The following is a 24,072-nucleotide window of genomic DNA, read 5'->3' on the forward strand; positions in this document are numbered from 1 at the left end:
GCGTTTTCCTTCATTTTTGCGTTTACCTGTGGACGGGATTATTTTTTAAAACGAAAACGGAAAATCTCCGTTTTCAAAAATACCTGTGTAAGTGTGGACGTAGCCGAAATCTTTTATAATAATAAATAGGTTTGAACGTCATGGGAGTGCGCATTGTGCTGACTGCAGTTACTCTTCCGGCCACATGGTTCGCTTTTGGTAGCACCCTCAGTAAACTATGTAGTGCTTTTAAAGACACCTCAAAATGATACTTTCTACTAGAAAATGGCATTATATAATAATAAACACAGAATACCACATTATTAGATTATAAAAAGAAAACAGTAAGAAAGAAGTTAGCTATAGGACATCATCTTTCATTGAGCACAATGGCTGGCTAGCTGCTAATAAGCTAGCACACGCTCCGAGTACTTAAAAGTTGGCAGCTACACAATTTCTCCTCTAAAACAAGGCACTTTTGAAAAGACCTGGCTATATTGTCAAAAAAAATAGTATTCAAGCAGAGAAGAGAATGGTAGCACCACCAAAAGTTCAAAAAACAACTGTTACAAGCTTCTATGATAAATAGCATTGCCATAGATTTAGCTGATAAAGAAATACACAATTGGATATATGAAAAAATAATATGTTACCTTACCTGAAGGTGTAGTTTTATCCAAAAAGTACAGAGAGGCCAAGAGCAGCTGCATTCATTTAGGTGATCCTGAAAGAGCGCAAAATTTTCAAAGAAGGCGGACCGTTGTGTAACTCAATAACTTTGTGTTCTTGTAACAAAGACTGCTTTGAGAGAAAATAATTTAGGTTCACCACATGAATAATAATTGCAGTAACGCTGGAGTGCTACATTTGCGTTGAGTGAGATTAAAAAAAATGTTTAAGCTTAAAGAGAGGCTTGAATTTATTTCTTTGAGTTTACAAATACTTAAGTGCAAAAATGTACTCCTCCTACCCCCAGTGCCCCAACAAACTCATTCATTTTGTGTTCAGAATCAGCCTCTGCTGGTTTAGAATAATTTTAGGTTTATACAAAGAAAATCAAATTAATTTGGTAGTTTTTAATTACATTTATGAACAACTAACAAAATTTGTATGTGTTCTTTGAAAGAAGGACCTGAATCTGTTTTTTGAGTGTATAAAGTCTGATTATAGTACAATTTATTTCACTGACATAATTAAATCTGTGTAAATAAAAATAACCATTTTAAAAGTGAATGACCAAGGTTTAAAATATTTGATATGAAAGCAGAAAAGAAAGTTTTGAAAGTGAAAGTACACTGTAGAGGTCTGTGCAGAGTCATTCTTCCAAGTATTTTTTTCCCTCTGTTTTTACAATATTCTACTTTGTATAAAGAAAACATTGTAAATGTTTCATATTTCACTGATTTACGACAGCTCTGCACAGTCCAGAAGCTACAAAGTCACTTTGCAGTCTACACTCACAGCAAACTGTCTCTGTTGGCTGTAGTTTACCAGCTGTGATTCCAACTTCATAAATGGAAATCTTATGGAATTTATGGTGAGGCCAGCTTTTGTCCATGTGCAGAAAATTATGAGATGGAAACAATAAATAATACATTTTAAAATACTTTTATTATGGGATATCTTTTGAAATAAAGGAGAACATGTGCAAACATCAGGTATGGTTACCCATTTCTGAATTTGTTATCTATAAACACAGATTTTGATCAGATCCCTTTGTATTTATTTGTTGTTTATTGCAGATTGCACTATTTTCATTATTTATCCTGCTGCTATAACAAACCAATTTCCCTTGTGGATCAATACAGTATCTATCTATGAAAAGTAATAATCTGATAGCTAAGCTTTCTTTGCAGCCCATTACACAATCAAAACAATCAGCAGCAGAGTTCACCTCAAAGATAAAGATGTCACTGACCAAAAGTTATTCCCTAAGCTGCAATTTAGCACCATGGTAAAGTAATGTGTCCACTTTAATCAATAGCAAAATGTCTGGTGTCTTAACTCTGGAGTTAATGGAACACAATAGTGCTAAGTGCATGTTGATGACCTCATGACAGTACTTAACATATTAAAACATATTAAACATGTAAAATATGTTTTTAATCTTGAATAAGTTGATTTTAGATATGAAATAAACAAATTCTTATTATTTCTATTACCTCTTGCAGCCACACTTGTATCACTGATGTATTTTCAGAGGAAGATGCTTCCACAGATAGATGTGCTCTCCCTTTCTCCACTTAAAGTCTTCAGTATTTTGGTTTTCCATCTACTAATACACTTACAGTTTTTTACAGACGCTAGGACACATTTCTCAATACTTAGGTCACGTTTGCAAAACTCCTCACACAGTGAGCACAACAGAAGTCTATGTGGGCTAAACTGAGGACCAGTTATCATTGTTTTGGCACAAAATGCATTCAATGACTACATCTCTCAAATTTCATGAATCATCTTCTCACTCAGACACAACAACTGCCAAAAATCTTTGTACGTACAGGACATTTTGCATGTGCTTACATACTGTTTTCAAAACTGTTAAACTTATGGCCAAAACAATAACACAATGCAAAACTTGAAAAGACAGCAAAATCCAACAGCAATATTTTATTGAAACATATTTTAAATCTAAAAATGCAGTTTAACCAGCCACAGCTGATTCTCATTGTAGATGAACATCTACACAGTTGTTACTCCTTCAATTTTTCAACTCCTTCAATTCTGGCAGCCAGAAGATTCTTTCCTAGGTGTGTTGCCCTAGATGACATAAGATGTGATGTGGATGAGAACCTGTGGCCAAATGGAGGAGACCGAGTAGATTAGCATTACTATTGTATGTGTATCAGTGGATGGTGTGTATACAAATTCTTGTATTTTGGGATTACTTAGTGCAAAAAAATAAAAATACATAAACAAATATTAACGAATTCTGCATGATGTCTGATTCATTCCAGTAACATATATTGAAATTATAAACAGAGATGTGTCCTTGTTTTACACAAGAAAACACTGTGTAATGCTACATGTTGTTAGTGTTTTTTAGGTCATTGTTTTGTGGGTGACAAAGTGTGTTTGTCGGCTGTCAACCTTTGCTAGTGTTCTGGAAGAATGAGTTTATTTGAGACCTGAATAAAGTGTTTTGGTAGTTGTAGTGCATTTTGAATGTGAAATGAACTGTTTTGCCAAGCTGACGGTCAGTTAGGAGGATTGTGTGAAGAGTTTTGCAAAAGTGACCTAAGTATTGAGACATGTGTCCTAGCGGCTGTAAAAAACTGTAAATAGAGGTAAGCTTGATGTTGCTTGCATAATATTTTTTTACAGTGTATATAAACAAAACAGTAAATATGTTACATTTGGTACAAACAGTAGTTCATATTTTGATTTTCATGATTTGTTGCCTGCCTGCAAGTGTTTATTTTATTCTTTAGTGAAACATGTTTTTAATATTTTTATCCTCTTCATAGTTTTTAAAAAGAGAAAGAAAATGCTGAATAGCATCTTTAACTATATATATATATATATGGTTGGATAGCGACGCAGCTGGATAGCGTAGTGGTTAGACTACACGTATGGGCTCAAAATGTGGTCATAAATATTTTGTACTTGTAAAAAAGATTTGTATGTGTAAAAAGAATTTGTGTGTGCGTAAAAAAGATTTGTATGTGTAAAAAAGATTTGTGAGTGCGTAAAAAAGATTTGTATGTGTAAAAAGAATTTGTGTGTGCGTAAAAAATATTTGTATGTGTAAAAAGAATTTGTGTGTGCGTAAAAAAGATTTGTATGTGTAAAAAAGATTTGTGTGTGCGTAAAAAAGATTTGTATGTGTAAAAAGAATTTGTGTGTGCGTAAAAAAGATTTGTATGTGTAAAAAGAATTTGTGTGTGCGTAAAAAAGATTTGTATGTGTAAAAAAGATTTGTGTGTGCGTAAAAAAGATTTGTATGTGTAAAAAAGATTTGTGTGCATAAAATAGATTTGTGTGTGGACTTAGAAAAAAAACCCCTGCAAGTTACAAGTACGGATTTTGACCCTATTTTTCTTCCTTTCATCTGATTGGTCAATGTCATGTCAATCACAAATGTAACAATCCAATCAGAGAACAGATGGGTTTGGCTGTCGAGGGGCGCTTTTTTTGAACTGCTGGTCTTTGAAGGGAACAAATGCCCTTTTACATGCCAACCCAGCGTTTTCCTTCATCACCACGAAGGAAAACAGTCTGTGGTCGTCTGAGTTTGGTGATTTTTGTGTCACAGGTCTATGTGTTTAATACAGGGACTTCCACAGCCTTTTCAACAGCGCTGCGGACCGCGGGGTGGGGGCGGGCAGTGTTTTGGAAATGACAGTCTTCATTACAAAGCTTTCTTCGTTATGAATTAGCATACATGTTTTTATTGAACATTTGAAAAACCAGCAAAAAAAAACAAACTCTTGTAGAGGACATAAAGTCAGAGATAGAAAAGACAAGGAGCAGGTGCATCTAGTACAGGTAGAGCTGCTGAAAAAACCCACAGAGCCCAGCAGCCAGCGCAACAAATTCTGGATCCTTTGCTTTTAGTTAGCAGTTAGCATTAGCAGCACATCCTGCGTCCGATGTGAAAGGGCTTTTATGCTGCGCACTGTGACTCACAGCAATGGTCCTGGGTCAGCCCTGACTTTGTGTTAAACTAATCCTAAAGTAATAATGGTATTTCTAACCACTGACATACCACAACTTTTTCCTTTCAACAGCTACTGAAAGTTAGGGGACCTAGCTGCTATCGGATATTTATATAGCGATCCTCCAGCTTCAAACTGTATCACCCTTCAAGGACCTGCAGTTCAAAAAAGCGCCCCTCCGACAGCCAAACCCATCTGTTCTCTGATTGGATTGTTACATTTGTGATTGACATGACATTGACCAATCAGATGAAAGGAAGAAAAATAGGGTCAAAATCCGTACTTGTAACTTGCAGGGGTTTTTTTTCTAAGTCCACACACAAATCTTTTTTACACACACACAAATCTTTTTTACACATACAAATCTTTTTTTACGCACACACAAATCTTTTTTACACATACAAATCTTTTTTACACATACAAATCTTTTTTACGCACACACAAATTCTTTTTACACATACAAATCTTTTTTACGCACACACAAATCTTTTTTACACATACAAATCTTTTTTACAAGTACAAAATATTTATGACCACATTTTGAGCCCATATACACGCCTTTGGAACCCAGGATCGCAAGTTCGATTCCTGCCTGGGGCGTCTGTATCCAGTAAGGGTCCTAAGGCTAGACCCCCTATGCTAAGCGAGCCTACCGCAGACATGAGCGAGACAGATAAATATGAAGGCATGCCGGCTCGGACATCGCCCGGATCAACAAGGTCCGCGTCAGTTGTTGAGGAACCAGGGCACCCTGACGACAAGTGGGCTACTGGAACAAGAAGGCATCGGTGGGCAAGAGATGAAAACAGGGCGTTGTTGGAATGCTACTACGCAAGTAACCCTAGCGGAAGGGGCTACATGAATAGGATGACGGACCTATGGATTCTTCGATACCCAACATCCACAATGACGGCGAAACAACTAGTAGCTCAGTGTTCCAACATTCGAAAGAAGGGACTGCTCTCACAGCTAGAGATTGACGAGGTACAAAACACCAGCTACTGGTAGACAGAACAGTCAGCCGAGACTACAAGACCAGACTGACCAACCTGTCCACTGCCTGGATTGATTACAAGAAGGCCTATGACTCAATGCCCCACAGCTGGATACTGGAATGCCTAGAATTGTACAAGATCAATGGGACCCTAACAGCCTTCATCAGGAACTCAATGGGGATGTGGCGTACAACACTAGAGGCCAACTCCAAGCCCATAGCACAAGTCACCATCAAGTGCGGGATCTACCAAGGAGATGCTCTGTCCCCACTGCTGTTCTGCATAGGCCTGAACCCCCTCAGTGAGATCATTAACAAGACTGGCTACGGATACTGGCTACGGATACCGACTACGGAACGGAGCAGTTGTCAGCCACCTCCTGTACATGGATGACATCAAGCTGTATGCCAAGAGTGAACGAGACATCGATTCACTGATCCACACTACCAGGCTATACAGCAATGACATTGGAATGTCGTTCGGACTGGAGAAGTGTAGTCGGATGGTAACAAAGAGAGGGAAGGTAGTCAGAACTGAGGGGATTGAACTACCAGAAGGCAACATTGCAGACATAGAGGACAGTTAGCGGCCATGAAGAGGCCGCTAGAAAGGCTGCAACCACCAAGTACCTGCAGAGGGTCAGGCAAGTCCTGAGGAGTCAGCTGAATGGTAAGAACGAGATCCGGGCCATCAACACGTACGCCCTGCCCGTGATCAGGTACCCTGCTGGGGTAATAGGCTGGCCAGAGGAGGAGATAGAAGCCACTGACATAAAGACAAGAAAGCTCCTTACCATTCATGGAGGGTTTCACCCCAAGTCCAGCACCCTGAGGCTGTACGCTAAGCGGAAGGAAGGGGGCCGGGGACTGGTGAGTGTCAGCACCACAGTCCAGGATGAGACAACGAACATCCAAGAATACATTGGGAAGATGGCCCCAACTGACCGAGTGCTCAGTGAATACCTCAGGCAGCAGAAACCCAAGAAAGAGGAGGGAGACGAGGAACCATCATGGAAGGACAGGCCCCTGCACGGTATGTACCACCGGCAGATAGAGGAGGTGGCTGATATCCAGAAATCCTACCAGTGGCTGGACAAAGCTGGACTGAAAGACAGCACAGAGGCACTAATCATGGCAGCACAAGAACAAGCTCTGAGTACAAGATCCATAGAGGCTGGGGTCTATCACACCAGGCAAGACCCCAGGTGCAGGCTGTGTAAAGATGCCCCAGAGACAATCCAGCACATAACAGCAGGGTGCAAGATGCTAGCAGGCAAGGCATACATGGAACGCCATAACCAAGTGGCCGGCATAGTGTACAGGAACATCTGTGCCGAGTATAACCTGGAAGTCCCGAGGTCAAAATGGGAGATGCCTCCAAGGGTGGTGGAGAATGACCGAGCTAAGATCCTGTGGGACTTCCAGATACAGACGGACAAAATGGTGGTGGCTAACCAACCGGACATAGTGGTGGTAGACAAACAGAAGAAGACTGCCGTAGTGATCGATGTAGCGGTTCCGAATGACAGCAATATCAGGAAGAAGGAACACGAGAAGCTGGAGAAATACCAAGGGCTCAGAGAAGAGCTCGAGAAGATGTGGAGGGCGAAGGTGACGGTGGTCCCCGTGGTAATCGGAGCACTAGGTGCGGTGACTCCCAAGCTAGGCGAGTGGCTCCAGCAGATCCCGGGAATAACATTGGAGATCTCTGTCCAGAAGAGCGCAGTCCTGGGAACAGCTAAGATACTGCGCAGGACCCTCAAGCTCCCAGGCCTCTGGTAGAGGACCCGAGCTTGAAGGATAAACCGCCCGCAGGGGCGTGCTGGGTGTTTTTTTTATATATATATATATGCATTCAAACTGGCTACAAAAATTAATAAACACATCTTTCTTTCGTTCTTTGTTTTTCCTCCTGTCTACAGCGGAGTCTCAGGTGGTTGGTCCACATCAGCCAGTAGTTGCATTAGTTGATGATGATGTTATTTTACCGTGTCACGTGGAGCCTGCAGAGGATGTGACAGCTGAGATATTGGAGTGGACAAGATCTGACTTGAACCCAAGATTTGTCCATGTGTGGCGATCCGGTCAGGATCTGGTGAATACAAGAAATCCTTCATACAGGGGAAGAACATCACTGTTCATCAATGAACTGAAGCGTGGAAACATTTCACTGAAACTCTCCAAAGTAAAACTCTCTGATGAAGGAACATATGAATGTCACATTCCTTTAATGGAGAAAAAATCTTTTGTTAAGCTTGTGGTTGGTAAGTAGATACACGTCATATGTTCATGGATTATGATATGATATAAATCATAAATCCAGCCAACAGGATTTTGGTAGAACTGTCAATGAGGAGCAAATGGTGAGATTTTCATATTTAGTTCCAGTGAAAGTTCATATTTCTGTAGGTTGAGGAAATATTTTATCACAGAAATGTTTATTAATTTAGAATTATGTTATTATTCATGATTAACATTAGAAAAAACAACACACCAAATGCATCAGAATTTTTTAATAATAATAATTTAATAATTGGGAATTACTGTCCATAATATGTGTTTTTTCACCCACTAAGAACTTTTCTAAACTCTTCATTTTACTCAGCATCACATGCTGCCAGGTCACTTCTCATCAGTTTATCGGGAAGTGGCGAAAATAGAGGAGGAGTGGTGTTACAGTGTGAGTCTGCAGGCTGGTATCCAGAGCCTGAGCTGCTGTGGTTGGACGCTGAGGGAAACCTCCTCTCTGCTGGACCTACAGAGACCCTCAGAGGTCCTGATGACCTCTATACTGCCAGCAGCAGAGTGACTGTGGAGAAGAGACACAGCAACAACATCACCTGCAGAGTCCAACAGAAGCAAATCAGCAAGAGCAGAGAGACACACAAACATGTTCCAGGTAAATATCGTTTATAAAATGTATGATATGCTTAATTCAGCCTAAATCAAAATCTGTTGAAATAACATGTAATTCTGTGTTTATTGTTTCAGATGAATTCTTTGAGCTCACATCCAGTTCTGCTGCTCCCATTGTTATTGGTTTGGCTGTTAGTTTGGCTGTAAGCATCATCTTGATTTTGATTGGAGTCTTTTTCATCTGGAGACAAAACAAAACAAGTAAGACACAAATTGATTCACCATGCTGTCTAAATTAATATCTCAAGTTATTCTAACAAGTTTTGAAGCAACAGAAAGACACATTTGTGTAAATTACACTTATTTTTTATAAGCAGCTAAACATCATTGTGTGTTATGAGATAAGGCATAATATACGCACTTCATAATTTAGTTTAAAATGAGATGATTATATGCTGTGTTATCATTTTAGCTCAAGAGAACATCGTATTGTAATCTTGTCTATGCTTTTAACAGATGTCAGGAGAGCTCACTGTGATGCATGTAAAGAACAAGAAACAGCAAACCGCCCTGAAAGTGACAAAACTGAAAGAGACCAAGAGCAAGATAAGCTCATGTCACAGGACATCGTTGCAGTGAGTGATATGAACGAAACACAAGAAAATGAACAGAGAAAATTTTGAAAAATAATCAGGATATTACATGTATATGGGGAAGAAAGAGTGTGAGTGGAAAGAAAAGAGAGAAAATGAAAATGGCACAAATAAAAAGAATATATGAATAGCATGTCCAGGGTTAGCTAACAGTGAAATAAATATTTTAGAGCAATTATACATGACAGAGAAATAGTTACCATCTTCTGATATAAGAATAGATGATATTTTTCTGCCGTCCTGATATTCACATCTTTTGTTTTGTCATGTGTCATTGTGCAGTTTGTTATGCAGGATCTCACAACAGAACTTTTTATATTTTCTCTAAGTCTGGAGCACTTCCCAAAACTCAGCAACTGATCACTCTTAATCTCCACAGTTTCTCATGAAGAAGAGTCCAGAGTTCTTCTGTAACTAAAAAGCCATATTTCCACAAATCCACAAAAGATACAACTAAAATCACATGTATTCACTTTTAAATTAAAAACCTTACATAATGTTAACATGTTTAAGCTATAGAGGCAGGATGGTGGTTAGCATAGTTGCAACAACACAGTCCTGGGTTCATACTGTTAATTTCTTAAATGAAAACTGTTAAAGTTTGCATATTTTGTCATAAGCTAAAGAGAACATTTGATAAAAGCACTGACACTTTATAGATGAGAGATAATAAAATTAATTCAGTCAGTCTTCAGCTTGATTTTAATATTTTATTCTTGCTCTCATATACAGTTACCTTAGTTTAGGGTCAGTTAGAGGTCAGATTCTCTGTGCGAGCTCTTTTAAGAAAGAGAGATTTGAAACAAAACACAAGTGCCTCAATGGTTTTCAGACTGCTATGGTTTAACAGTCCAGATAGTTTTGTCCAGTCTCACATTTGTGTTAATATATGTTTGTCTGTCAGCTTGAGCAAAACCAACATCCAGATGACGAGACATTTAAGAGGGCCAATGAAAAACTGAATTACAATCTGAGGAAGAAGGATGGAGAGTTCAGTGAGCCGAAGAAACAAGGAAACACAATTTCACCGCGTCAAGACAAAGTTGACCCATTTCCAAAAAAAAGCCTCTATTCATTTTTGTAATGCTTCACCTCAAAAGAAACCAGAAACCTAAACTCATGCAAAATAAGTGAACAAACCAAACCAAAGACAAATACAGATAATATGCTACAACTAAATTAAAGGCTGCCTGCAGTAACCACTGAAAACATTTATGTTCCTAATGATTGACATCATTCCCCCTATGGCCACGCTCACAGTGAAGATAGAAATGCAATAATATCAAATTATCAGAAGAAAAAATAAAATTCAGAAGAAACCTTAAATGTCTTTAAGATGTTATAAAACAAAAATATGAGCATGAGTAAAACATTTAAAAAATGCAAAAAATGTCCTCAAAAGAAAGTAATCCAAACTCCAGTCGGTTGTTAACCATTCCTCGCCGTCAGTCCCCTGACCTTGGTTGGGAGACGCGAGGGGAGCTGCTTCCTCCAGGGCCGAAGTTTGTCCTCCTTCGGGGTTAACTCCCTTCACTTTTGTGGAGTAGTGAGGCAGACAGAAATCAGCCGAGGCACCGGAGAGTACTGAAGAGATGAGGCTTTAATAGCCGTACTGCACACTTCGAAAAACACACTGCATAGGCTGTAGCCCGTTAGAACGCTGCTCCCGGTCGCCCTCTCTACCCATGACACACTCTCTCTCTTTTTCTTCTTTCGCTCCCCGCGTTTCCTTCACGCGCATGCTCACACACACATCACATACACTCCTTACTGCACCCAGTCACACACAAGACGGCAATTCCCGCAACACGGGCAAAAGCAGATTTATTATCCATTGAAATGAGTGATGAACAAACACACTGCCAAACAACAGACACAATGTGCTACAGCTGGAAACATTCATGTTCCTAATGACAGCAGCACTCACTGTTCGACCACACCCATAGTTAAGTTAAGGCTAAACCGTTGTGATGATCTGTTTGTCTGTTAGCGTGAGAAAAACCAACATGCAGCTGAGGAGAAGCTGAAGGAGGCAGATGAAAAACTGAAAGTGGCTCATCGACAACTGGAGAAGAAAGATGCAGAGATCAGCAACATGAAGAAAGAAGTAAACACACAGATAAACATCCACATTTCCATTATGTTGACTCATATTCATTAACAGAAACCTTATCCTAACACTAACAAACAAATGCACAGATTTACATGTATGCATTAGTTTCCATTTTGTCCTCAAAAGAAAGTAATCCAAACTCCAGTCGGGCAAAAGCAGATTTATTATCCATTGAAATGAGTGATGAACAAACACACTGCCAAACAACAGACACAATGTGCTACAGCTGGAAACATTCATGTTCCTAATGACAGCAGCACTCACTGTTCGACCACACCCATAGTAAAGTTAAGGCTAAACCGTTGTGTTGATCTGTTTGTCTGTTAGTGTGAGAAAAACCAACATGCAGCTGAGGAGAAGCTGAAGGAGGAACATCGACAACTGGAGAAGAAAGATGCAGAGATCAGCAACATGAAGAAAGAAGTAAACACACACAGACTGTTGTTTTGAACACTTCAGGACAAACACATTTATTTACTGGGACCTCGCTCTGTCCTCAACCATAAACAAACAAACATGCAGCACATTTACATGTATTTTACACTTTATTAATGCTTAAAAAGAAAACAAAAACCCAAACTCAGTGTGTAAAAACAGATTTATATTAAAAACACAGACAAATACTCTTGAAAAACTGGAGATCGAATTTTTTTAAATGTTCAAAATATTTTCACTGCGCTTAGCAAACACTGTTTCTCATAGGCTAAAATATCTTGTCCATCTCTCCCTCTCGCACACACTAATCTGCTTATGTTGTCTCTCTCTCAGCCAGACACAAGCAAACCACCTCCTGAGAAATCTCAGACCAGTTTTGAGGAACAGAATAAGAGCGGCTCAGCCAATCACAGCTCAAAGACAGGTGACATCACTGTGGTCGAGGTCGATAGAAATGGCGACTATATCTGTCTGAAAAACACTTCCAGTGAGGTACTGCTGCTTGCATGCTGATGAACAATGAGTAGGGGAGACCGGGGATAGTTGTAACGTGGGTCAGTTGTAACACTTCCAATTTCTCCAATCAGGGCTAAGTTTCAAATGATGTGACTCATCCTGTGCATGCCCAACTCAGTTCTGCTATCACATGTGAAAAATCAGCACATTTTGTCAAACACAGACAATTTAACATGAAAAAAAGTAATTTGTATGCCAAAAAGTAAGTTTTTCTACTTTATTTCAATGTTTAATAGCATTATCTGCTTTGCAGTTAAACTCATCAAACCTAAATTATGTTATTTGTATGTCTATGGGGATATATTCTGTGTAGGTCTTTAGTGCTAATGTTTTAGCCGTTGGCTGTAATGTTAGCTAGTTCATGGCTATAGGAGTCTGGGTCAGTTGTAACAGCAACAGTCTGGGTTAGTTGTAACAATAATGCAGATGTTAAAACTTATCACACTATTACTTTAACTTATATTAAACAAGTTGGGGCAACGACATCAGCAGAGAGAGGTTCACTGGTCGCATTTGTATATGCGGTTAATGCCATTGGCAACACAATTCCTCCACTGTTTGTGTTCCCACACATACATTATGCAGACCTCTGTGTCAGAGATGGACCAGTAGGAAGTACTGGTAGTGGAAATAAATCAGGATGGGTGCAAGAAACAGATTTCCTCATCTTTCTGAAGCACTTTGCAAACCACACCAAGGTAAGCCAGGATAAAAAGTAATGGAATTGCGATGCTGGTGAACAACTACATTTTTTCAGCTTCATTGTTATGTTCAAAATTGGTTCAAGAGTTGTAGGTTATAATGCCCACTGAGCCAATGAGGCCAAACTCAAGGAAGACCAACCAAAATTAATGAAATATTCAGTTGCAGAAAATTCCATAATTTGTCTTTTTTGGGGGGTTGGAATATGTTCAAAAGCTAGATTTCTGCATTCAGTCACACACACACACAGCTACATAAATGGATGTAAGTGCATTCATGTATTGAATAAACAAAGATTACATGTTAATATTTTTTAGTACCCTTATTTCATTGTGTTACATTTTACCCCAGGATATGTTACAACTAACCCAGACTATGGGGTTAATTGTAACATTTCACTCTTCGTGTTTGAGACCATACCATGCAATGGGTAATTGTGCTGCAGAGAAAATAGCTGCTTTATTTAATAGCAGAGACATGTAAATACTTTGCATTACATTTTGAATCCACTACCTTAAAAGAGCTTCAATTTACAGACAGAAATGTCAAAAATGTTACAACTATCCCCGGTCTCCCCTACTACCTAAACACAAACCACATGTTCCATGTATTCAGAAATATTTTAAAAAGGTCCTTTTCACTTATGTGGACGTAACACACTCATTGATAAACACTTTGGATTTAACACACACTGAACTTTATTATTGCCTCATTCATTTTCCCCCTTTTTTATTCTCTTGTTTTCCTTTTACAGAATAAACTTTTGTCAGGTTGGAAGTTAAAACTACAGATCAACAACAGAGAAAGTGCCACATACGAATTTAAAGGAAACTTTATACTGAAAGCTGGAGAGACACTCCTTGTGAGTCTCTGTGTTACTAGATTTTCTCTTTCAGTCTCTCTTTTGTTACTTTTCGCTTGGACATCTGTGACCTTTTTATTGGTTACATTTACAGTTACGGCAAGATGCTGTCTCTAAGCCAATTAAAACTGATGCTGACCTGCTGTGGATGAACATGGTCAACTGGAACATTGGAGACGACGTGAAGATCGACCTCATCAGCAACACTGGAGAAGAACAGACGCTGTTTAAAAACAAGATCATTTAAAATAATCAGAGTAACTTTTCTGAGGGATAAATTAAATAAGAGCATTATTACATTTTATATATTTCATATTATTTTATGTCAGTTAAAAATTTTGTGGTTTTATTGAATTAAAAATATGTAAATAAAAAGATGTTCAAAAAGGAGTCTTTATTATTTAGAGGTGCATCACAAATGTGGACACACGATGTGGACAAACATGAGACTTTGCTGTGTTTTTTAAAGCTGAGGGTGCATGAGTGATAACTTGAAAACAAGATCTCTCTTTATATTTTACTTGGAAAAGTGATTAATATTATTTTTTAACATAAGTCACAGTGACCACTTCCTAGTTTAGACTATTTGCATTACAGATGTAATTTTTGGTTTTTCATCCTTTAGCACAGATTATAGAACAGGAGGTGTTTTGTAGTTAGTATAGTTAACACTCTTCCAAGGTCCTGAGAAATTAAACGAATAACTACGGGATAAGGATGAGGCCTTACCCCGTACCCAACTAATTGGTGATGAAATGTGAAGTTACAATTCTTTTCCATAAAAAAGCATTTTTATTTTGTATATAAATATATGTTGATGTTGTGCGATGGGGTTGTGTGCCTTAATTTTACTTATAATTTGCCAAATCACTACAACAGACGGCTCAAGACAATGCCGTCCAGAGTAAGGATCTTGTTAGCCACAGTGTTTCTAAGAGTTTTACACTCCGTTACAATAACCTCAGTTTAACCAATAAAAGTGGGTATAATCCGCGTAGCAGTGGAAATGTATGCTATGGCTTCTAAAGCATGTATAATGTAAACAGAACTGGTCTTTGCACAGAAGTCCATGGCGCTTCATAATTAACCTCAGTGTGTGAAGAGGACTCTCCATTTAATAATAGCAGTAATAAAATGTTATGGCCAATGGTATCAAACGCTGCACTTCAGTCTAGCAGGGAAGATTTCAACATTTCAATATGAATGAAGGCTGAAAACTGATTAGATTAATATCTGATGATCTTTTCTGTGCTTCTTCAAGTTTGTAACACTGAACATATTTAAGGATGATTTAAGGTTCACAGGAACAGTTTAATTAGACACACATTTACTATTTTTCTTTATAGTCTTTCTTTCTTCCATCACTGATATGTTAAATATGCTTACTATCAGAGGAGAAAATAAACCTTGTGTAGTTTAAAAACTTTTTATTTAATCAAACTGCAATGTTGCTGAACTCTGATCGACGTGTCTTTTAATCTTGTCAACAAAGCTACCATTTATCATCTTGTGATAAGTTCTCTCTGCTTCTGTTGCACATCTCCCCTGATACTCTCTTCTTCACCTGTCATGTGCAGCTGTTCCAACCCCTGCCTGCCTCCTTAAACTGGTGTGTTTAAATCTCTTTACCTCTGTTGTGAACTTTACACGAAGTTTGTGGTAACAAAATCAAACTGACAAGGATCTCGTTTGAAAAACGAGAAAAATGGCATAGAGGTGGGTGTTACAGTGAAAAAAACAAAAAGCAGCCAAATTTTCATCTGAAAATGTTGAATTTTAGTAAAAACAATGCTCTGTAGTTTCATACTGTTGTTACAGACAAAGCAGATGTTTAAAGCCTTTGGAAACGCATTTGAAATGGCGTAAGTCTCCTTATCAGCTGGAAATATTAAAGCCATAAAATGACTTTTGAGAGTGGATAAAAACTATTGAACAACAGCAATGTTAGTCTGTTCCAAAATTTGAATGTACGTGTGTTGAAGGTGCGGCTCTCATTGAATTATTAAACATATTTCCCTTTAATTTATGAGCCACAAAAACAACAACTTTTAATTTTCTTCTGCTTGTGTATCGGCCTTGGGTATCTCTACTTATCATTGCTGATTCAGTTGTCTGTTTGTGCTACTTTTTCAAAGAGCAGTCGATTATTGGTAAGAGTGACTTTATGTGTTTAGTTACTTACTTAAGTGGAAGGACTGTGGAAAGTTTTACCTTACATACATACATCTGACAGTACAGCTTCTGAGGTAACTGTTTACAAGATGTTGCATCCTATTCAAAAGTTATTTGCAATTTTACATTGATAAACATTATCCTTAACATATTTGACCCCCTTATAAAGTACTATGGCCATCACACTGTCATTTAGAATTGTTTTAATAACACGTGTCTTAAGTGAAAATAAAAAAAGCTGCGTTGTTCGTTTTTACATCACAAAATGTTAGAAATAAAAGCCGTGAATAACAACCTGTAAGGCTGGAAGTTTAAAATGCAAACCAATGGAAGCAGAAGTAGAAGACTATAATGTCACAGAGCACACGGTGTCTATTATTGTGTAGACATTTAAAAAAATAAGAGCTTAATAAAGGCGCTTCATTTCTTAAGAAATATGCAGGTGGAGTGGTCTTTATCAAAAGTAGAAGTTACATCTGTTGCTAAACCACTGTGCACCACAACTTTAAAAATCTATAGTGTGTGAGGCTGTGCAAATAAAAAGGGACTTGCCCTTCTTGAACCTGCTGTTGTGCTGCTTTTTGAGTGTTTGAACTGAACGTGTGACAAACCATCTGTTGGGGGTTGTGGATTTGACACCTTACCATTGTGAAAGTGGGGAAACATGCTTCTGGCTGAGCATAAGATTTCTGCTTACAGCTTAGAATCTCAGTTCTAAATGAAGTTCAGATGTTTTTTTTAAGCATGGCTAATGTATACTTTGACTTCTAAGGCACACACACACACACACGCGCAGAGAGAGAGAGAGAGAGCTCATTAATACAAAAGATTGCAGCAGGTTTTGGATTTTCACTCTTTGTTGGATTTAATATGAACAGTCACATAAAATTAATTCCAATTTTTTTGCCACCCATCTGCTCCTCATCTGGACTCGTCGGGGGAGCTATTTAGATGAGCGATGGAGCTTCCACCGACGCTGGATTATTGCGTTTGACTTTACGTCAGTCTTCTAGCATAGTCATAAAGTGTGAGTGTATGCCTGCTGGGATAAAGTGTGTAATGGCTGCCTCTATTGTTTTCCCTCAGGAGGAATGTGGGACGAGAAGGAGCAGTGAGCACGGGGAGTGCAGGGACACTGGAAAAAATTTTTAAAAAGTAAAATTAGGTTTTATTAAATTAAACTCTTTTGAACAGCAATGAATTCTACCTCTCTGCTGATGTGTTCCAAACAAAAAAATGCTTTCTACATGGCCACATTGTGTGCTAACTACCTCACACCGCCTTGTCTAGGGTCCGAAAAACGTTAAAACGATATGCCCTGCAGCAGTTGTGAAGTGACGAGGAAAATACTGTGTCTGATGGGGTGTTTTTATATAGGTGGACTTTGTTTCAGTTGACCTCTGACATGCAGAGATAAAGAGCAGGTTGTAAAGAAAAGTGGAAACTATAGAGGTGCAGTGTGCACCTTTCTATGTGAACATTAGGGTGTGTGTCCTCAGATGCTCTTGTTAAGGAAACAACCTAAGTTGTTTTTATGACTTGTTTTGCTGACTGTTGGGCGGCCACTTGTAACCCCCTATGTTTAATCATCAAGTCTTACGGTTGCAGTACGACTGCCACAGCTATATTACTACTACTGGAATATATACTTAGTACTCCAAAGTTAAGGTTGTATGGCGTGTCTATGTAGCACGAGTTTGCGCTAGGAGGTTGAAGTTGGTGGGGATATACTGCGGTCACCTTAGTTCAGAAATGGGACCAAGTGGATGGGGTGGGTGGAAACTATGGCCCACAAATGTGGTTGTTACACCTTGTGTTATTGTTCCTGTGTTTGTTTGCTTTGGTTTTATGCGGGCTTTTGGGGGGGCTTTTTGTTTTTTTCTCTTCGTCTTCTACTTCTTTTTTGTCTTTTTGTTGCTGTCAGGGTCCCTGTGCCTACCCGGTCGGCTCAGTACGGCTACATATGTTTTGTATTCCTTTATTCTTTTCCTGCTCTCTCCTTTCCCCTCTTTCCCTCCTCCCTCTGCCTGGGCGGAGCTTACCTGCGGGCTCCTGCCCTTGGCCCACGCACCTGTGGCTCATTACGAGTGATCCAGCTCCTTTATAAGACGGCAGCCCTGTGTTTCTCGTCGCTGGACCGTTGCCGACTCTCGTTAGTGTTAACCCCAGCTCAGTTCGTTCTCGTGTTTCCCTAGCGATCTTCTTACAGTAACCTTTTGCTTCTCTGTGAATAGATTTCCCTGGACCTGCCCCTGTGTTACCTGAGCGATCAAGTGTGTGAGGATTGGAGCGAGCTTTTGTGTTTCTTGTGGAGTGTGAAGAGGAGCGTGGAGCGTGGATGGAGTGAGGACTTTGGAGCGTGTGTGGACTGCAAGTGTCTTTCCCCCCCCCCTGTTCGTGTGTGGATTCCTGGAACCCGTCTTTTCCCCACTGTGTAAATAGATCACCTGGTGCTTCTGTAAATAAAAAACCTTTATTGTTCCCTACTCAGAGCCTGCGCGTGAGTCCGTTCAGTCCCGTTGTGACAGTTGCTTTGTTTGCGTTTTTTTTCTCCCCTCCTAGTTACGGTCATCTTGTCATAGACCAGTTTTCAGTAAAACATATATATGGCTGGTTATAGCACTAACAATAGTACTGTTAGATTTTTGTCTTGGAATGTGAAAGGTTGAATGGTCCGGTAAAGAGATTTCGGGTTCTCAGTCACTTAAAACATCTCAACGCAGATGTAGCTTTTCTCCAGGAGACTGTTACTAGAGCCAGATAAGTGGCAATCTTAATTAGCAATAAAATACATTTTTCTCTCTCTACATTGATTGCTGACAAAAATGGAGGATATGTAATTGTTGTAGGGACCCTCATGAATAACCCAGTTGTTTTAGTGAACGTCTATGCCCCAAACTTTCACAACGCTCTGTTTGCTAATAATCTTTTGAGGATGACTCCTGATCTTCGGAGGTGATTTAAACTGTGTTATTGACCCAGCTATTGAGAAATCTGTCACTGGCTCTAGAGCATCATCTGCTATGTCCAGGGCTTTCTCATACTTTGGCTACGTCCACACGTACCCAGGTATTTTTGAAAACGCAGATTTTTCTATGCGTTTGCACCTTTTGTCCACGCGTAAACGGTGTTTTTGGTCACTGAAAACGGAGATTTTTAAAAACTCCGGCCAGGGTGGATATTTTTGAAAACTCCGTTTTTGCATTTACGTGTGGACGAGAAAAACGGAGAAAACTCGGAAAACGCAGCATCAAAGGTGTGCGCCTTTTTTGACGTCACACTGTGCACCACTGTTCGGTGAAATGAATTTCTACAATACTGTTACTGTTAATTGTACTCTCTGCAGTGTACTAGAACTCCCAGAGAGCAGCCATTTGGCTTTTCTACCTTTAAAACCCAGAGAGCAGCCAAATGGCTTTTAGCTAGGCTTTAGCTTCAGCCAAGTGGAAGCTAAATTGGCTAGTCATTCATATGTATATTAGGTTGTTAAAAAGGAATTCAGGAGGGAGGGGAGTGGGGGTGCGTGGATGAGGGGGTGGGGGAGCTGCTAAAAGCTGTGAACTTCCTTTTGTGTTTCATCTTGATGCATTCTCAATCATCCAGGGAAATAAATCTCCAAAAGTCACCAACTTGGAGTGTTTCAGTTTGCCATCTTAGGGAGAAATCAACACACATGGGTGTATTTCCTTTGTTGCTGAGATTTTTTGATAAAAACAGTACAAAAAACCAACCATTTGTACACATATTTACAAATAATAATAAAAAGTGAGTGAGTACATTTCAACATTATACCAGTGGTCTGATTGATGCCACAATGGAGCAAATCGAGCAAAGACTGATAAGTTCGCTGCAATTTCCAGTGTGTGGGGATCATTGGTCACCAACTGCATCACATGCTACAACCCTGGTCTACATTTCACCGTTGATGAACAGCTTTTCCCATCAAAGACTCGGTGCTGTTTCCTGCAGAATATTGCAAGTAAACCTGACAAGTTTGGGATCAAGTTTTGGGTGGCTTGCGACCTAAAATCCAAGTACATTTGCAATGTCTTCCCATATCTTGGCAAGGACCCCAATCGTCCCACTGGGGAGAGACTTTCTGAAAATGTAGTAATGAGGCTGATGGAACCATTCCTAGACAAGGGCAGAAATGTTACCACGGACAATTTTTTCACATCGCTTTCACTTGCGCAAAAACTTCTTAGACGGAAAACCACCATCCTCGGCACAGTCAACAAGATTCGCAGGGAAATTCCTCAATCCACTAGACAGACAGATCGCAATGAATTCACCACTCAGGTATGTTGCAGGTCTTTTGTGGTTCTATGTTTATGTGTTTCATTGTGTGTAAAAGGGCTATGGAAATAACAATTTATCTTATTTCTTAGGTGTTTTCAGGAACACGGCAACTGGCCAGCGCCGTGTTCCTCTGCGGACAGTGTACTCCCGAACCATCTGGTCCATCACATCCACGCCACACTTTGTTTTGTTGTAAAGGGTGACAGTGTTTGGCTTCCTTTTGGTAGTGTTATCAGTCTGAACCACGCTGTGAATTCTGGAGGGAGGGGAGTGGGGGTGCGTGGATGAGGGGGTGGGGGAGCTGCTAAAAGCTGTGAACTTCCTTTTGTGTTTCATCTTGATGCATTCTCAATCATCCAGGGAAATAAATCTCCAAAAGTCACCAACTTGGAGTGTTTCAGTTTGCCATCTTAGGGAGAAATCAACACACATGGGTGTATTTCCTTTGTTGCTGAGATTTTTTGATAAAAACAGTACAAAAAACCAACCATTTGTACACATATTTACAAATAATAATAAAAAGTGAGTGAGTACATTTCAACATTATACCAGTGGTCTGATTGATGCCACAATGGAGCAAATCGAGCAAAGACTGATAAGTTCGCTGCAATTTCCAGTGTGTGGGGATCATTGGTCACCAACTGCATCACGTGCTACAACCCTGGTCTACATTTCACCGTTGATGAACAGCTTTTCCCATCAAAGACTCGGTGCTGTTTCCTGCAGAATATTGCAAGTAAACCTGACAAGTTTGGGATCAAGTTTTGGGTGGCTTGTGACCTAAAATCCAAGTACATTTGCAATGTCTTCCCATATCTTGGCAAGGACCCCAATCGTCCCACTGGGGAGAGACTTTCTGAAAATGTAGTAATGAGGCTGATGGAACCATTCCTAGACAAGGGCAGAAATGTTACCACGGACAATTTTTTTCACATCGCTTTCACTTGCGCAAAAACTTCTTAGACGGAAAACCACCATCCTCGGCACAGTCAACAAGATTCGCAGGGAAATTCCTCAATCCACTAGACAGACAGATCGCAATGAATTCACCACTCAGGTATGTTGCAGGTCTTTTGTGGTTCTATGTTTATGTGTTTCATTGTGTGTAAAAGGGCTATGGAAATAACAATTTATCTTATTTCTTAGGTGTTTTCAGGAACACGGCAACTGGCCAGCGCCGTGTTCCTCTGCGGACAGTGTACTCCCGAACCATCTGGTCCATCACATCCACGCCACACTTTGTTTTGTTGTAAAGGGTGACAGTGTTTGGCTTCCTTTTGGTAGTGTTATCAGTCTGAACCACGCTGTGAATTCTGGAGGGAGGGGAGTGGGGGTGCGTGGATGAGGGGGTGGGGGAGCTGCTAAAAGCTGTGAACTTCCTTTTGTGTTTCATCTTGATGCATTCTCAATCATCCAGGGAAATAAATCTCCAAAAGTCACCAACTTGGAGTGTTTCAGTTTGCCATCTTAGGGAGAAATCAACAAACATGGGTGTATTTCCTTTGTTGCTGAGATTTTTTGATGAAAACAGTACAAAAAACCAACCATTTGTACACATATTTACAAATAATAATAAAAAGTGAGTGAGTACATTTCAACATTATACCAGTGGTCTGATTGATGCCACAATGGAGCAAATCGAGCAAAGACTGATAAGTTCGCTGCAATTTCCAGTGTGTGGGGATCATTGGTCACCAACTGCATCACGTGCTACAACCCTGGTCTACATATCACCGTTGATGAACAGCTTTTCCCATCAAAGACTCGGTGCTGTTTCCTGCAGAATATTGCAAGTAAACCTGACAAGTTTGGGATCAAGTTTTGGGTGGCTTGTGTTGAAATCTCCCAATTCTTTGAATCTTTGGGCTGAAGGAAGGACAGTACTCGGTGTATAAATGCTCAATCAACAATCATTTATTTCCATACAATTCAATACTTATGAGCATTTGAACCATCATGATGGGGAGACCTGCCTGCAGAGGGTCACAGCAAGTCTCAAAGTGGTGACGGGTTACACAGCTTTTTATACTCTCTAGTGGCCCCCACCTAGTCGTAAAAAGCCTAAACATTCACATTCTTTCTCTCTTACGGCGCCTAAGTTATGACCTCGGCTCCCTGTCTTTCTGCTCTTCTGAAAAGGAATGTGTTCTGCTTCTTCTATTATCGGCACAAGGTCCTCTGCACACAACATTCTCTTCATGATTCAGCAGTATGAAATGTCAAGAGACAGTGTAACACATTCAACAGTGTTGAGTAATACAGGTCAATCCAATAGATCTAATGATTTTCACACTCTTTTAAGTCAGAAGTATAATGCAAACTAAAACTACATACTAATCACACACTCTATATTAAAGGGTATAATATGATCTACAGCAGTTAACACAATTCAACTATTTTGATTACATATATAAGGTAACATATAATAACAGAATAATATCACACTTGCGACCTAAAATCCAAGTACATTTGCAACAAACAAAGGACAAACACCCATGTGTGTTGATTTCTCCCTAAGACGGCAAACTAATACACTCCAAGTTGGTGACTTTTGGAGATTTATTTCCCTGGATGATTGAGAATGCATCAAGATGAAACACAAAAGGAAGTTCACAGCTTTTAGCAGCTCCAGCACCCCCTCATCCACGCACCCCCACTCCCCTCCCTCCTGAATTCCTTTTTAACAACCTAATATACATATGAATGACTAGCCAATTTAGCTTCCACTTGGCTGAAGCTAAAGCTTAGCTAAAAGCCCTTTGGCTGGTGGCGGGTTTTATAGGTAGAAAGGTAGAAGCCTGGGACTCCTATACTAAATGCTTATATATACACACACAGTTACTGTCCCTCCACACATATGACTCGGTTCTGCTTCTATGCCCCATCCTTGTTTACTATTTCCCACCGAGGCTTCTAGACTTCTGATTGGCCAACATTTCTACACAGTTAGGAATATATCGCCACCTGTTGCTTTGGCATGTTCCTAGCAGTGTTTTCCTTCATTTCTGCGTTTACGTGTTGATTATTTTTTAAAACGGAAACGGAAAATCTTCGTTTTCAAAAATACCCGTGTGCGTGTGGACGTAGCCTTTATGACCCAAAATGGATACATTGATCCTTGGGGAGGGGGGGGGGAGAGAGTTTATCCCCAAGCCAGAAGATATAAATTTTTGCAAATATTCATATATTCTTACATCCATTAGTTTTTTTTTTATAAATGGCTCCATGGCTTCTAAAGTTTGCAACTCTGAATATCTTCCAATTGTTATATCTGATCACGCTCCATTAGTCCTGGATATGGCTTTGTCCCCTGGCTATAAACCTCAGCATCCATAGATGTTGAATTCTCTACTCTTGTCTGATTCAGCTTTCTGTTACTATATCTCGTCTGCAATTGATAATTTTTTTTAACTACAAATGACCGGAGGATGTTTCAAATTCTCTACTTTGAGAGACACTTAAAGCTTACCTTAGAGGCCAAATTATTTCCTATTCATCTCACCTATCTAAATCAAAGAAAGCTAAGCAAAATGAACTCTGCCAAAATTCAAGTTTTGCAGATTCATTGAAACAAGGCTCTCTCCCTCAGACACTAAAACACACTTCTATCTCATTACTGCATAAAGATCAAAAGGACCCCACCTGTTGTAGCTCCTATCGATCAATAAGTCTTCTTAATGTAGACTTTAAAATCTTATTCAAACTGCTAGCAACCCGTTTGGAAAGAATTCTCCCTTCTATTATATCAGATGAACAGATAGGCTTTATTAAAGTAAAACACTCCTTTTTTTTATATATACGGTACCTTCTTAATATAATATATTCCAAAAATA

The 24,072-nt window shown here is 39.5% G+C and overlaps 1 protein-coding gene across 1 annotated transcript; it reads left to right on the forward strand.

Annotated features, from left to right (window-relative positions):
- The first annotated feature begins 2,185 nt into the window (after positions 1–2,185).
- On the forward strand, positions 2,186–14,126 carry LOC146579118 (butyrophilin-like protein 9). The gene is made up of 11 exons (XM_085261258.1): positions 2,186–2,268; positions 7,225–7,229; positions 7,554–7,895; positions 8,237–8,530; positions 8,623–8,748; positions 9,004–9,122; positions 11,131–11,247; positions 11,581–11,676; positions 12,022–12,180; positions 13,661–13,768; positions 13,863–14,126. The coding sequence occupies exons 1-11, from the start codon at positions 2,186–2,188 to the stop codon at positions 14,013–14,015; spliced, it is 1,602 nt and encodes a 533-aa protein (XP_085117384.1). The 3' UTR covers positions 14,016–14,126.
- Positions 14,127–24,072: the final 9,946 nt, after the last annotated feature.

Source organism: Mchenga conophoros, linkage group LG3 (assembly GCF_057382185.1).
Source record: "Mchenga conophoros isolate Kocher_MC1m ecotype Shallow Benthic linkage group LG3, M_conophoros_male_GT1.1, whole genome shotgun sequence".
In the NCBI taxonomy this organism is placed as follows: Eukaryota; Metazoa; Chordata; class Actinopteri; order Cichliformes; family Cichlidae; genus Mchenga; species Mchenga conophoros.